This window comes from Piliocolobus tephrosceles, chromosome 5 (assembly GCF_002776525.5).
Source record: "Piliocolobus tephrosceles isolate RC106 chromosome 5, ASM277652v3, whole genome shotgun sequence".
In the NCBI taxonomy this organism is placed as follows: domain Eukaryota; kingdom Metazoa; phylum Chordata; class Mammalia; order Primates; family Cercopithecidae; genus Piliocolobus; species Piliocolobus tephrosceles.
In genome coordinates this window covers 18446106-18461456 of record NC_045438.1, presented here as the reverse complement: position 1 = coordinate 18461456, position 15351 = coordinate 18446106, and the positions used below count along the sequence as shown (strand labels likewise).

Genomic DNA, 15351 nt, shown 5'->3' with positions numbered 1-15351 from the left:
TGACCATGAATCCACAGAAAAGACGACAGTGCACCCTAAGAAAAGACAACACTGAACCCAGAGAAAAGATGACAGTGCATTTAGAGAACAGACGACAGTGAACATAGAGAAAATTGGACAGTGAACCCAGAGAAACAACAACCATGAACCCAGAGAAAAGACAACAGAGAACCCAGAGAAAAGATGACGGTGAAACAAGAGAAAATAACAGCAGTGAACCCAGAGAAAATATGACAGTGAACCCAGAGAAAAGACTACAGTGCACCCACAGAAAAGATGATGGTGAACCCAGAAGAAAGAAGCTGGTGAACCTGGAGAAAAGACAATGGTGCACCCAGAGAAAAGATGACAATGCACCCAGAGAAAACAACAGTGAACCCAGAGAAAAGACGACAGTGAACCCCGAGAGAAGATGACAGTTTACCCAGAGAAAAGATGATGGTGCACCCAGAGAAAACGTGGCAGTGAACCCAAAGAAAAGATGGCGATGAACCCAGAGAGAAGATGAAAATGCACCCAGAGGAAAGATGATGGTGAACCTAGAGAAAAAACAACAGTGAACCCAGAGAAAAGATGATGGTGAAGTCAGAGAAAAGACGACGGTGAATCCAGAGAAAATACAACAGTGATCCCAGGGAAAAGACAATAGTGAACCCAGAGAAAATACAACGGTGAACCCAGAGAAAAGATAATGGTGCACCCAGAGAAAAGGTGAATTCAGAGAAAGGACAATGGTGAACCTCAAGAAAAGATGACAGTGCATCCAGAGAAAACATAACAGTGAACCCAGAGAAAAAACAACAGTGACCCCAGAGAAAAGATGACAGTTCACCCAGAGAAAGGACAATGGTGAACCCAGAGAAAAGATGACAATGACCCCAGAGAAAAGATGACAGTTCACCCAGAGAAAGGACGACGGTGCACCCAGAGAAAATATGAGTGAACCCAGAGAAAAAACGACAATGAAGCCAGAAAAAATAAATCAGTGACCCCAGAGAAAAGATGACGGTTCACCCAGAGAAAAGACAATGGTGCACCCAGAGAAAACACAATAGTGAACCCAGAGAAAAGACAACAGTGAACCCAGAGAAAAAATGATAGTACACCCAAAGAAAAGACGACAGTGAACCCACAGAAAATACAACAGTGCACCCAGAGAAAAGACGACAGTGACCCAGAGAAAAGATGACGGTGCACCCAGAGAAAAGGTGACAGTGAACCCAGAGAACAGACAGTCTGCCCTGAGAGAAGATGACAATGGACCCTGAGAAAAGCCTTAGAAAGCTATCCAGGACACAATCCATCCAGGGATCAGATGCCCCACAGTTAGTGACATTTCTGCCACTGTTGGAATTTTCATGTTCATTTGATATGTGATTTATGCAAAGATCTGGTTGTACCTGAAAGATGGAAAGAGTGAGGACCACAGTTCACTACCAATCCAAGGAAGTTTGCCTTCGTTCACTTACTGCTACATCCACACAGCTCACAGCATGGTGGCCCACAACGACTGAAGATGACAAGAGGAAAATAATGTAATTTTCAAATGTGGTTTTCCTGAAACCAAGTCAACTACAGCTGATACATTTTATTTCATTGGTTAATGTTTACATAGGAAAAATCAATATTATACTTTACTGAACTGTGTGTAATTGTTCCATGTTTTTTGATACCTGTTTGACTTACCATGGGGTTGACATAATGAATTCATTGCACATTGTTCAAAAGGAACCAGGAGGTTTTTGTCAGCACCGTAATGTAAATTCCATTGCAGATGGTAACTGTAGATGGAAAAACTTTTGCTATAAAATGAAATGCTTCCCTAAATCAGACATTTTGCTCAAGTAGCTTAACTCAATACAGGTAGGGAGATATTTAAATATAAAATACAATGAAAGCAGTCTAAATACTTAGAATCTTTGTTTAAATCCTGAAAGTAACCAATAATCCATAAGCAATGCAATATTGCTCTACTGGGTCCTTTTCACATTTATTTCATCATCTAGCTTTCCATATTGAATAAATTTACAGATTTAATTTCTATAACTTGAACCTGTGAAGCAATGAATATTTCTGCTATTTAGTGTCTTGTGATGCAGAATTCTTGAAAACACGTTTTATAAAATCAAGCTTTAAGTGAAAAATGAAGAAATAAAGTTAAGCGTGTTATTTTTTTAAAAGAAGCTCTAATGATCTATTGCATAGCATGGTGACGATAGTCAACATATTGTATATTTCAAAATTGCTAAAATAACAGATTTTCAATGTTTTCTTCACAAAAAAAGATGTTTGTGCAGTAATAAGTTATTTAGCTGGATTCTATCATTTCACAATACAAACATATATCAAAACTTCACATTGTACCTAATACATATATATAATTATTGTTGTTTGAAATTATTTTGAAAGAGACAAGATTGAGCTGCTGTGAACAGGAATGCAGAGTGGGCAGCACAATTGCAAAGAGCAAGGGTCACTGTCAGGGTCAATACAGCAACCTCTAACCAGTGGCTGGGTGCACAGGGAGGCTGCGGGTACAGCTGACAAAGCCTATGACCTCAGCCAGGCATGGGGATGTGCCTGTAATCCCAACTACTGGGGAGGCTGAGGCATGAGAATCACTTGAACCTGGGAGGTGGAGGTTGCAGTGAGCTGAGATGGCGCCACTGCACTCCAGCCTGGGCCACAGAGTGAGAATCTGTCTTTAAAAAAAAAAAAAAAAGGCCTATGACTTGACCTGCAAGGAGTTCAGAAAAAAAGACAAGAGAAAAAACATGTTCCAGGGGTTTCGACATGAGGCTGGAATGAACACTTTGTTCATTGCCTGTTTTCATGCAATATAAGAGTGAACCCAGAGAAAAATCTTTCCAGAAAAGATTTAAAGGACACAAGTAAGACTTAAATATCAGTTCAGCTCCTGCTTTATGGGGTTTGGCAAATCGAGTTAAGGGCCTTTTCCACAAATGCTCAGACATTCCAGTGAGACCAAATCAAGCAACTGGAATCACTTGAAAACCACAGACCAGATTCCATTCTCCCTCCGGTTTTTTGAAATCGTCACTTCTTTATCACCAGCTGGGTTTTGATGACTCTTCAGGTGTAAAGGTCAACCTCACAGAAATGGGAAAACCTGTGTGGTTAGGAAGGATGGCTTTAAGTGAGCATTTCAAGTTTTAGGACAAGAATAGCCTCGGGCCATCTGTCTGGAAAAGCTGCCACATCTGGGCAGTGTCTCTCCTAGGGTGAAACGTGTGCATATTAAACTGAAGAAATAACGAACTCACCTAGAGTCTGGGACCAGACAGGTAATTTATAGGCACGGCATGTGCCTTTGGTGCCTGGGCTATGGAGGAAAGAACACAGACGGTCTTCCTGAGGCGGGGCAGACAAAACCGCTGAAAGTGAAGGAGAATTAAGGCAATATACTGTGGCCATTCAAAAAGCTTCACACTTCCCCTCCTAAGAAGATGGAACAGGCGTGCATTTTCCTCCTTGCCCCAGGTGCAACCGGAAACCTCGGGCAGGACCCATCGAACAAACGCAGGAAGAGGAGAGGCGGAGAGAGGAAGCCCGGGGGAGCCGGGGAACCCTGACAACGACAGGGTGGGGCGTTCCTGGGTTTTCTTTTTGACTCTTCCATCCCAAACTGGGTGTTCACGAGGACGCAGAGGAAGACAGCCCCCGCTGCTGTCTCCAGCCAGAGCACTGGGAGAGGCGCGGCTCCAGGAAATATTTCAAGGACCCTGGGAAATGGGTGATCTCTGAATGTGAAAAACCTTCAGGAGACTGGAAGTGTTTTGAAGTTGAAGGGTATGGTTCTTTCTCATTTTGTTTCAAAACAGGACCCCCATTTCCCTTAATGTAGGATTCGAGGAGACAACAAGAGGAGGAAAGGGGTGTCAAGGTCAGAGCCGCCTAGAAGGCGACGAGAAGCAGAAGCGCAGGCCTGCGAGATGCTCTTCAGAGTGACTTCACTGTGGGCTGCGGCTGGCAACAGAAGGAACTCGGCATTCACCGGCCACATTCCCCTCCCCGGAGCGGAGGATACAGCCCAGTTTCTTGAGGCAGTGGCTCCAGCCAGCTGCGCCCCACAGGGAAGGAGCGCGCAGCTGCCACACACCGCAGGCGGCGCTGACAGACTCCGCCTTCCCGGAGCGCAGGCGTGTGGGGGGCGCCGCCCTCGTCGCCGTCCCGAGCCCCGCAGGCCCGCGGCTTTCTGCCTGGTTCTCCCGCCTCTGCAAGCCTCGCCTTCAGGACTCCGCCTCGCCTTCCTCTTTTCTGTGGGGAGACTCACGGGGCCGTCTGTCTGGACGATGTGTGCACATTTCTTACCACGATTCCTCTGCACACCAGGTCCCGGCACCGCTGAATTGTGCGGGCAGCGAAGGGGCCTCACGGGGACCGCTCAGCTCCCTGAGGGCGCAGCCCACCTGATCCGGGACGAAGAATGAACTTCCCCGGTTTTTAATGACCCAGTTTGTGGCAGGGCACATGTTGAAAAGGTAAATCTGACCGCGTTACCTCAGAGATGGGCTGTGAGCTGCTTTGTACCGCGAAATGACCTGTTTACCCAACAGCGCCCTCTGTAGCCCCGTGCTCAGAACGGGCTTTTTCATGATGCTCCTACATTGTTTACAGCCCCTGTGAGGGGTTTGCAGGCACAGGCCGACCTCGTTTTATTGCGCCTTACCCTATTGTGCCTCGCAGATACTGCACTTGTTTTTACAAATTGAAAGTCTGTGGCAACTCCGTTGGGGCACATCAATGGGTCCCATTTTCAAACAGCTTGTGCTAACTTCCTACCTCTATGTCACATTTTGGTAATTCTTGTAATAGTTCGAATTTTCTCATTATAATTATGTCTGTCATGGTGATCTGTACTTAGTGATCTTCAATTTTACTTTGTAATTGTTTTGGGGAACCAACAACCACACCCAGGTAAGACGGAAAACATCATAAATGTCACGTGTGTTCCACCTGCCCCACTGACCAGCTGCCCCCATCTCTCTCCCTCCCCTCAGGCCTCCCTATTCCCTGAGACACAATTGTGGAATTACACCATTAATAACCTACAACGGCCTCTAAGTGTTCAAGTGAAAAGAAGAGACACACATCTCTCACTTTAAATTGAAAGCTAGAGATGATTAAGCTTAGTGCGGAAAGCCTGTTCAAAGTTGAGACAGGCTGAAAGCAAGGCCTTTTGCACCCAGGAGTTAGCCCAGTTGTGAATGCAAAGAAAAACCTCTTAAAGGAAATTAAAAGTGCTGCTTCTGTGAACACATTAATGACCAGAAAGTGAAACAGCCTTATTGCTGATACGAAGAAAGTTTGAGTGGTCTGGATACAAGATCAAACCAGCCACAACATTCCCTCAAGCCAAAGCCTACTCCAGAGTAAAGTCCCAACTCTCTCCAGTTCCACAAAGGCTAAGTAAGAGGAGTGAGAAAGCTACGGAAGAAAAGTTTCAAAGTGGCAGAGGTTGGCTCATGAGGTTTAAGAAAATAAACCATGTCCATAACATAAAAGTGCAAGATGAAGCAACAAGTGCTGATGGAGAAGCTGCAGCAAGTTATCCAGAGACCTAGTGAAGGTAAGTGATGGAGGTGGCTACACCAAACCACATATCGTCAGTGTAGATGAAACAGCCTTCTGTTAGAAGAAGATGCCATTCATAGCCAGAGAGGAGAAGTCAATGCCTGTCTTCAGAGCTTCAAAGGACAGGATGTCTCTTGTTAAGAGCTAATGCAGCTGGTGACTTAAACTTGCGGCCAATCTCATTTCCTATTCCAAAAATCCTAGGGGCCTTAAGAATTATGCTAAATTGTGAGGCCAAGGTGGGTGGATCAGCAGAAGTCGGGAGTTTGAGGCCAGCCTGACTAACATGGAGAAACCACGTCTCTACTAAAAAAAAAAAAAAAAAAAATACAAAAATACAAAAATTAGCCAGGCATGGGAGTACGTACTTATAGTCCCACCTACTCAGGAGACTGAGGCAGTAGAATTGCTTGAACCCAGGAGGCAGAGGTTGTGATGAGATAAGATCGCGCCATTGCACTCGAGCCTAGGCAACAAGAGCGAAACTCCGTCTCGGAAAGAAAAAAAAAAAAAAGAATTATGGTAAATCTACTCTGTCTTTGCTCTATAAGTAGAACAACAAAGCCAGGATGGCAGCACATCTGTTTACAGAGTGGTTTACTAAATATTTTGAGCCCACTGTTTAGACCTACTGCTCAGAAAAAAGACCGTTTTCAAAATATTACTGTTCATTGGCAGTGCACCCAAGGGCTCTGATGGAGATGTGCAAGGAGAGTAATGTTGCTTTCATGCCTGCTAACACCACATCCATTCTGCAGCCCATGGATCAAGGAGTAATTTCAGCTTTCAAGTCTTGTTACTTAAGAAATACATCTCAAAAGGCTATAACTGCCATAGATAGTGATTCCTCTGATGGATCTGGGCAAAGTCAATTAAAAACCATCTAGAAAGCATTCACCATTCTAGATGCCATTAAAAACATTCATGATTCATGGGAGGAGAAACAATATCAACATTAACAGGAGTTTAGAAGAAGTTGATTTCATTCCTCATGGATGATTTTGAAGGGTTCAAGCCTTCAGTGCAGGAAGTAACTGCAGATGAGGTGGGAATAACAAGAGGACTAGAATTAGAAGTGGGGCCTAAAAATGTGGCTGAATTGCTGCAATCTCAGGATAAAATTTGAACAGATTAGGAGTGGCTTCTTATGGTTGAGCAAAGAAAGTGGTTTCTTGAGATAGAATTGGCTCCTGGTGAAGATGCTGTAAACATTATTGATATGACAACAAAGGATTTAGAATAGTCTGTAAACTTAGTTGATGAGGCAGTGGGTAGGGTTTGAGGGGATTGACTTCAATTTTTAAAGAAGTCATACTGTGAGTAAAATGTTATCAAACAGCATCACATGCTACAGAGAAACCTTTCATGAGAGGAAGATTCAATAAATGCAGTCAACTTCGTTGTGGTCTTATTTCAGATATTGCCACAGTCACCGCAACCTTCAGCAACCTCCACCCCGATCAGTCAGCAGCCATCAACACACAGGCAAAGCCCTCCACCAGCAAAACAATTATAACTCACTGAGGGCTCAGATGATCATTAACCCTTTTATAAACAGTATAGTATTTTTAAACTAACATATGTTCATGTTTTAGACATAATGCTATTATACACTTAATAGACTACAGTATAACATAAACCAAACTTTTATAGGCACTGGGAAAACAAAATATTTGTGTGACTTGCTCTGTTGCAAGGACAGAAGAGGCAAGAGGGGCTGCACCTGATAGCCGTGAAACTTGGGGCCGGTGCTCTGAGAGGGCCTGTGCTCCTTAGGAAAACATGGAGCTCCACAGGACTCTACATACAGAGGAGGGCTGCATCCGAGACTCCCTTCAGGAGCAGCAACTGGGTGGAATGGACGGGATGACTCTGCCCTGGTCCCTTCTCATCCATCCCCACAGCATCCCTGAGCCGTGCAGGGGATGAAATGTCACCCACTTAGGGAAAAGGAAGTGGGGGACAGCTGAGGGTTTTTTCCAAGGTGACAGTAGACAGTGACCCAGATGGGTGTGACTCATCCCACCTTCCAGCTCTTTGTACTCCCTCGTTGTTTTATGATTGTCTTAATGCTACCTTTTTGAACAAGTAAACATGCTTGGTACAATTTTCAAATAAATGTGTTTGCAAATAGTTGGATAGGGACCCCCCTCCTCAAAATTAATGTAATAAATCAGATTGTACATCTAATGAGAAGCCTTCAGGAGATTGTTAAGAACTAAAAGTAAATTCTGGCTTTTTGCAAATCAGTATGAAATGTTGTTTTAATAAGCTTGTACTGATTTACAATATTGCAGAATATATATTCCATGAAGGGCTTCCTGCCAAATGTGCACACTGAATTAATCTTATTTGGATGACAGATTTTGCACCCATCACTGCTGAAGAGTGTACTGCAGATGATAGTTAATGAAAACTTCCAGTCAGGCAGGTGATCTGATGCCTGCGCACGGCTTCCTGATAAAATTGCATGTTTGATTCTTCCCTGATCTCCCACAGATAATGAGAAGTGCATTTTTTCAGTACAGCCATGTATTGTTTTGTTTGCTTCAGTGACAATTTTTAGTATAAGCTGATTTAAAACAATCAAAGCAATAGGCAAGTCCAAAGTGGCTTTTTAATAATGGATTTGTTTTGCCGGTTATGCCTGACAAACGGCCTCGCATTGCTGTAGCATTCATCTGAAAACAAAAGGCCTCCATCCACTGTAATGTAGTAGAATTCTTTTTTTTCCTTCAAAGCCAAATAGCACATGGTTCATGAGTTACTGTAAATAGCATTACTAAATATTGAGGACTACGATGATGTGTGCACAATATTGTTTAAGGTTAAAATAATCCCTGGCACTAAAATATGGTATTGTATTTCATAAAAACATGAGTACATACTGGAAAAAATTAAATAACTGTGCATCTTCTGATAAGATTTTCAAGAAATTATCTCTTTCCAAAATCATATTTGGGGGCATCTACATTTCAGTGTAAAAATTAGATGAATGCCAGTCTGCTTTTATATTTCTAGGTGGCCTGCAAAACAACAAAAGAAGTAAGTAACTGGTTATCATTTCTATGTTGGGATTTAAAAAAATCTTGAGTTTCAGGAGGCGACATGCTCCCCGGGCAGCGACAGGCCATGATAACTGCACTATTGGAGCCCTGGCCTGACTTGGACGCCACTTGAGTATCCTTGTAGTGACTAGAATTGTCTCCCTCTTGTCCCAGCGAGGACAGGAGTGTCGGTGAGCAGAGGTGAACTGACCAGACTGAGCTTCTGTAATGCTGGAGGAATGAGCCGTGCCTGGGGTGGGCCACACAGGGAAGAGGGGCTCAGCACTTTGTGAATCAGCTGGTCCAAGGGCAGTTGTTCTGCAGAGACCTCCTGGATCCATCACAAGGCAGAAATGGCCCCTGTGATGATCAAAGAGGGTGCAGCCTTGCTGGGGGCACTGAAAATCATATTTTTGTGAGCCTCCTGTTCTCTGATGGGTGCTGCTCTAACTAAGTTTCCTAAATAGAGGAGAGAATGTCTTTTCCTTTGCAATTTCTAGATGACTTGGGTAGTCCTAAAGTTTTGGTGGTTCTCCAAGATCATTTAGGGCAGCTAATAAGTTATTAGTTTTTGTCTGTTTTAGCAAAAAACTGCAATTGGCATTTCCCATGTGACGCTGCGTGTTGCAGGCTCATCTGCTTCTTGCCCAGGACGATGTTTCCAGCTTCATCTTTGATCTTAACCCTCCCGGAGATGTACTTGGTTTCCTGACAGCCGCTGCAATTCACAGTCTTTACGGTGCCATCTGGGTACTCCCTCCTCTTGAACTGGGTCATGTGGATTTCTTTCTGCCCGTTGGTGAGCACAATGGTTTTGTTGCCATTCCCGGGAGAGGAGAAACACGTGGTAAGGTGGCCTGCACCAGGGCCAGTGCTGCCAGTGTGGAGGCCAGTGGGCAGTGGGGGAGCACAAAATAATGCCCCCACCCAGGTCTGGAGCCCTCCTTCCAAATCTCGTTAGATGAGGGTGCAGAAGGCCACAGGCAGGGGCAGGAAAGGTGCACGGGGGGCTCAGGGAATTGACAGAAACTCAGTGTGGGTGAGAGAGGGCAGGTGGGGAGGGCCAGGAGGCAGGGCGGGAGGTCAGTCGCATCTGCTCAGCTGCAGGCTGAAGCCTGTGCTGACAGCTGGCTCTGATGGTGAGAGGGACAGCAGGGTTGACACAGGGAGTGACAGAGACACACGTTGAATCATTTCAGAAAAGATTCTGACTGCCATGAGGAAGCTATGGGAGTCTATTGTAATTGCCCAGGAGAGAAATGGTGAGAGGGGGAGACGGCAGAACTCAGAGAAAGGGTGGAGGTGAGGCAGCGAGGAGACACAGCCCACAGCGCTTGGTGTTCACTTTGATATCAGGAAAGAAAGGGAAGGTCTAAACTTCCCACACTTTCCCTCAGGCAGCTGGGTGGATCTTTACTTTCTGCACAAACAAGCATTGAAATTGCAGCTCTGATGAGCTCTTCCTTGGTGTGCCTTAAATATTTGCTTGCACGTGTTCTGCAATAGACTCGGGCTTCTAGACCATGTGGTCTGAAGTGGGTACTGAAGACTGGAGTGGGTTTTACAGTTGTAATTCAAAGGCAGCTAACATCGGTGAAGTCAATACCTAAAAGTCCATTTGAAACCCACAGTCTCTATAAAGGGATTTAAATCAAGGCCATAAGACAAAACTTCTAGAGTCAATGACATTATTTTCTATTTTTTTATACAAGCACTTAAATGTTTGCAAAAATCTAAATTAATATAAGGAAATTATTAAATACACAAACAAAAACTGGGGATGTTTCGGGTTCGCATTGTCTGACATTACTGACCTTTCCACCCTTACGATTGTCCCATCAGGAAATAAGGTCTCTTCCTGTCCATCCTTGAGATGTTTCACTGTCCCGGCAGGAAACACAATTTCTTTGGAGCCATCAGGGTAGAATTTTTCTGCAGAATGCAGTTTTTAAGTGTATGTTACATTGAATCTGTTTAGAAACATGTTCTATCCAAGTAATCTATAAAATGTTCGTGAGACTTATAGAGAGTATTTTCTAATCATCTGGCTTTATAACTAGGGTTGCCAGGTATAATACAAAATGGCCAGTGAAGTTTGAATTTTAGATAAATGATGAATAATTTATTTATATTATTATTATTAATTTGAGACAGAGGCTCACTCTGTTGCCCAGGCTGGAGTGCAATGGCATGATCTCAGCTCACTACAACCTCTGCCTCCCCAGTTCAAGCAATTCTCCTGCCTGAGCCTCCTGAGTAGCTGGGATTACAGGCATGCATCACCAGGCATGGCTAATTTTTGTATTTTTAATAGAAACAGGGTTTTACCATGTTGGCCAGGCTGGTCTTGAACTCCTGAACTCAGGTGATCCACCTGCCTCGGCCTCCCAGGGTGCTGGGATTACAGACGTGAGCCACTGTGCCCAGCCAAATGATGAATAATTTTTAACATAAGTATATTTCAAATATTGCATGGAACATACTTTTATACCAAAAATTACTTGTTGTTGATCTGATATTTCAAATTCAGTGAGGGACTTGAATCTTTGTTAAATCTGGCAACCCTACTTATAATAAGAGTTTAAGGACTTCAATACTATGTGAAAATAAGAAGAAAAACTGTGTGAACATCTGAGAGTGCATTTACTGTGTTTCACTGTTTCAACCAGGATGTAAACAACATACACACCTGTCTTTGCAAATTCAGTAGATTTGTATTTGTAAACCCGGACACTTGTGTGTCACTCAGCTGCTTAAATATATTTGGTGGCGATCTGCTCTACTATGGGCTGAATGCTGTGCCCTCCCCGGATTCCTGTGTGGAAACCTAATCCCCAAAGCAGTGGTGTTGGGAGATGAGGCCTTTGGGCGGTGATGCGGTCATGAGGGTGGAGCCCCATGGATGGGATTAGCACCTTTACTAAAGGGACCCCAGAGAGCTGTCTTGCCCCTTCCACCATGTGAGGCTGCAATGAGAAGATGCCGTCTGTGAACCACGCAGCAGCCCTCACCTGCACCACAGTGCAGCTGCTGGCACCTTCATTATGGACTTCCAGCCCCCAACACTGTGGTTGGCAACCCAGCCAGTCTGTGGCATTTTGCTATGGCAGCCTGAACAGGATAAGGCACACTCCATAAAGAACCGATACTCAACATGCAGTTTTGTACCTGCTCTGTCATTCTTTATTTACACTTGAACATCTTGCTCTAGGCAGAATGATTTCAGTCTCATTAAAACACAAAATTTAGATTCTCCCAACTTTGCTAAGTGATCTCTGGCTGAAATTTTCCTTTCCCTCCCATATGCTGTCTGACTCCCCGAGTCCCTGTGTTTGAGGTCAAAGGTCCATTATTAACCCCACAGTCAGTGCCCTCTGCTTCTGAATGCTTTTGACTCACTATGGTAAACATTCAACTTCACATTTTCATATTGATTTGCAGTTTTCAGCTGGATAATAAATTGTAGGAAAGGGCCACAATTCACCCTCTACAGTATCCTCCAGGGATGACTAACAGTGATTTTCACCTTGCACTGGAGACAGAACCCTTGGACGCAGAGGAACTCGCTGCGGATCCTGCTGAAATACTGCTGCACTGGGCCTATTTCATTATAGGAACAGGAATGTGATTACAGTGCCTGCTTGTGGGGTACGTGCACAGCTGCTTGATGTGTTTATGAAAAAAGAAAAGCTGCCAAATTAAACTTAATTGATGAGTTTCCATTTGTTCTTTTTTTCACTGAGACAGAGTCTCGCTGTGTCACTCAGGCTGCAGTGTAGTGGTGTGATCTCAGCTCACTGTAACCTCCACCTCCCAGGTTCAAGCGATTTTCCTGCCTCAGCCTCCCAATAGCTGGGATTACAGGCACACACCATCACACCTGGCTAATTTTTGTATTTTTAGTAGAGACAGGGTTTCACCATGTTGGCCAAGCTGGTCTCGAACTCCTGACCTCAAGTTATTTGCCTGCCTCAGCCTCCCAAAGTGCTGGGATTACAAGCGTGAACCACCACACACGGCCTCCATTTGTTTTTTTAACATCCATTTGCTTCTTTTTTAGTGTGTGTGTGTGTGTGTGTGTGTGTCTGTGTGTATTTAGAGACAAGGCCTTGCTCTGTCACCCAGGCTGGAGTGCAGTGGTGTGATCATGGCTCACTGCAGCCTCAGACTCAGAGCTCAAGTGATCCTCCTGCCTCAGCCTCCCGAGTAGCTGGGACTATAACAGCATGCCACGATGCCCAGCTAATTTTTTATTTTTTGTAGGACCAGGGTCTTGTTATGTTTCCCAGGTGGTCTCTAACTCCTGGCCTCAAGAGACCCTCCCACTGTGGCCTCCCAAAGCACCAGGATAACTAGTGTGAGCCCACACACAAGTATATTTAAGTGTGTGCCCAGCCCACAAAATATATTTAAGAAAAATGAATATAGTGAAGAACCTGACAACTGAGGAAAAATTCTACCCCTTAAAATAATTTTTAGCACAAAATTGTAAAAGATTGTTTTCCTGTTGTATATTAATGGAGCACCCTGGAGAAACTGGGGGCTCTTCTTTGTGTCCACAGCTGAGAGCAAATGAATTCGCTCACTGCCTGGTCCATATCAATGCACGACTCTTGACTAAATGTATAAGAACCATGCATGTCATACACAATTGCACCTGTAAAATGGAAGGAGTGGAAACAATGGGACTTCTGCTTCACTCTGTTCTTGAAATGTCAGCCATAGGCAAAACTGTTGAACGTATGACAAATGTATCCAAGAACAGTAACAGAACTTAGAATTCCTGCTGAAAAATGAACTGATCAGAGACCTTCTACATGGACCAGCTGAGAGTCAAAGTTTTAGGCCTTTTAAACAAAAATAAAATACAGACCTATAAATACTTTTCTTTTTCAAAAGACTGGCGCTAATATTAATCAATCGCTCAGCATGGCCTTTGCAAACTAGCAAGTGTAATTTTTCTTTGTCGAATGTTTTCTGGAGGTCACTCGAGAAAATAATTGCTCTAGTGCCCACTTTGCTGCTACATACCCAGTCAGAGTCTAAATGACAGGTTGTGATGGCAAAAATTCTAACAAGACACATAGCTGCGCTGGCTGAAATATTAGGACAAAAAGAAAAAGGGTTGGGAGCCAGGAACTCGTAGGACAGCCTAAGTCTCAGCAGCTTCAAGGATCCATCTGGAGGTCCGTTGTGTCACGGAGGAACAGATGACCCACAAAGGCCTTGATTCTGCCGTGGCAGTGGGCAGATCAGACATCCCACCCACACACCCACTACAAATACTGAGGAATGCTCCAGCAAATCAAAAAATCCTGGGAAATGAATACCCAAGTTCATGGAAGGGGCCACAAATCCCAGAGGGTGCTGGAACGCAGACCCGAACCTGACCTGCGGCTGCCCTGGTGTCCTCTGCAGTCTCCAGGAGGTTTGGCCCTTAGTCTCTCTGCTGGGTTAGGACGAAGGGCTTTGTCTGGGAATTGAAACTGCGTCCATGCTTAAAGAGGACACTCTCTGAAGCTTAGAGCCCCAAGGAAAGAGGGAACTAGAAAATATCTCCCTGCCGGCAGATGGAGAGTATCAAGGAGTGTGGCTGTCTCCCTCTCTGAGCTCTTTCCAAAGAATGTGTCACTACAGGGTGACCCTCATTTACCATCAGCAATTGCACTTCTGCTATCTGTACCTGGAACACCTTAAACTAAGAAGCTAATGTGAAGTGATCCCAGGCTGGTCGTACCCTGGGACACCTGGCAGAAGCAAATACAAAGCTTTCTGGATAGTATCTCCCAGACTGGGCCCCATAGGATTGCCAGCAACACAAGCTTCCAGCACAAACATAAAATAGGTGAAGGAACGCAACACCATGAGGAAGTACCAGCAGAGACAAGCCAGCGGCAGCCAGCACCACACGGAGCTCCGAGACGGCAAGCATCATGCTACCAGAAACAGATACAAGGCAAATGTTTGTAGAACATTTTAAAAATTAAAAATGAAAGAAAAAATTTTTGGTGGATTTGAAAAAGAGCAAATGAAATCAATATAATCTTAAAGCTAAGACCCTAAGACCCAAACCCCACAGCTCACAGACCAAGGGACTCCCAGCAGCTCCAAACAGCAGAAATGCTCCAGTCATCAACTGTCCCTGGGTTATGCCTCTTGAATTGTCATGTTACTGTGAGGTTTCCCATCATTGTGATCCCCTCTGGTTTCCAATAAAGTGGGGAAAAGAAGAGGGGAAGAGCTGCTTTGGAAGAGGACGGTCATCCGGGTCAAGCGAGCCTTGACTATAAGTAGGGAAGGGGGAATTATTAAAAAATTAAGGATCCAGAAGTAGACATCAGTGAGATGTAGATGTTTGTTTTGAAGTGGGACCACAGACAGGCATCCACTCTCTCCCGAGCTCTGGGACCCTGGCGGGTCACTGCATGTCTGCCATCTATCATGGCAAGAGCATCGCTGCCCGTCAAAGAAAGGCTGACAGAAGACAGGAGAGAATAGGAGAGGTGACTTATTTAGAAAAACCACGACGCTGAAGTCGAAGGGACTATTTCTGTGCCATTATTTTAAAGGCATTTTTCTCACATGGGAAATTTGTCCAAATGTCAAAAGAAAGCCACAAATGTTCAATTCTGCATCATTCCAATAATGATCAAGTCCAAGCTCTGGCTCCTCGCTGGGGTCGAGGTTCCCTTTGGAGACCAGAGAGGTT

General features: G+C 44.5%; 1 protein-coding gene across 1 annotated transcript; it reads right to left on the bottom strand.

Moving 5' to 3' along the window:
- Positions 1–9206: 9206 nt before the first annotated feature.
- On the bottom strand, positions 9207–14577 carry LOC111550303 (centromere protein J-like). Its single transcript, XM_031935528.1, has 3 exons — positions 14505–14577; positions 10458–10574; positions 9207–9469 (listed from the first exon to the last, which is right to left on the bottom strand). Exons 1-3 carry the CDS (start codon positions 14575–14577, stop codon positions 9207–9209), a joined length of 453 nt encoding a protein of 150 aa, XP_031791388.1.
- Positions 14578–15351: the final 774 nt, after the last annotated feature.

Bases quoted from the DNA above. Each gene is read 5' to 3' on its own strand.
- LOC111550303 (XM_031935528.1), bottom strand. From the start codon at position 14,577: ATGATGCTTGCCGTCTCGGAGCTCCGTGTGGTGCTGGCTGCCGCTGGC. The intron at 10,575-14,504 runs GTGTTGCGTTCC...TGCATTCTGCAG, and splicing joins TCTGCTGGTACTTCCTCATG to AAAAATTCTACCCTGATGGC. The intron at 9,470-10,457 runs GGTCAGTAATGT...TCTCCTCTCCCG, and splicing joins GACAATCGTAAGGGTGGAAA to GGAATGGCAACAAAACCATT.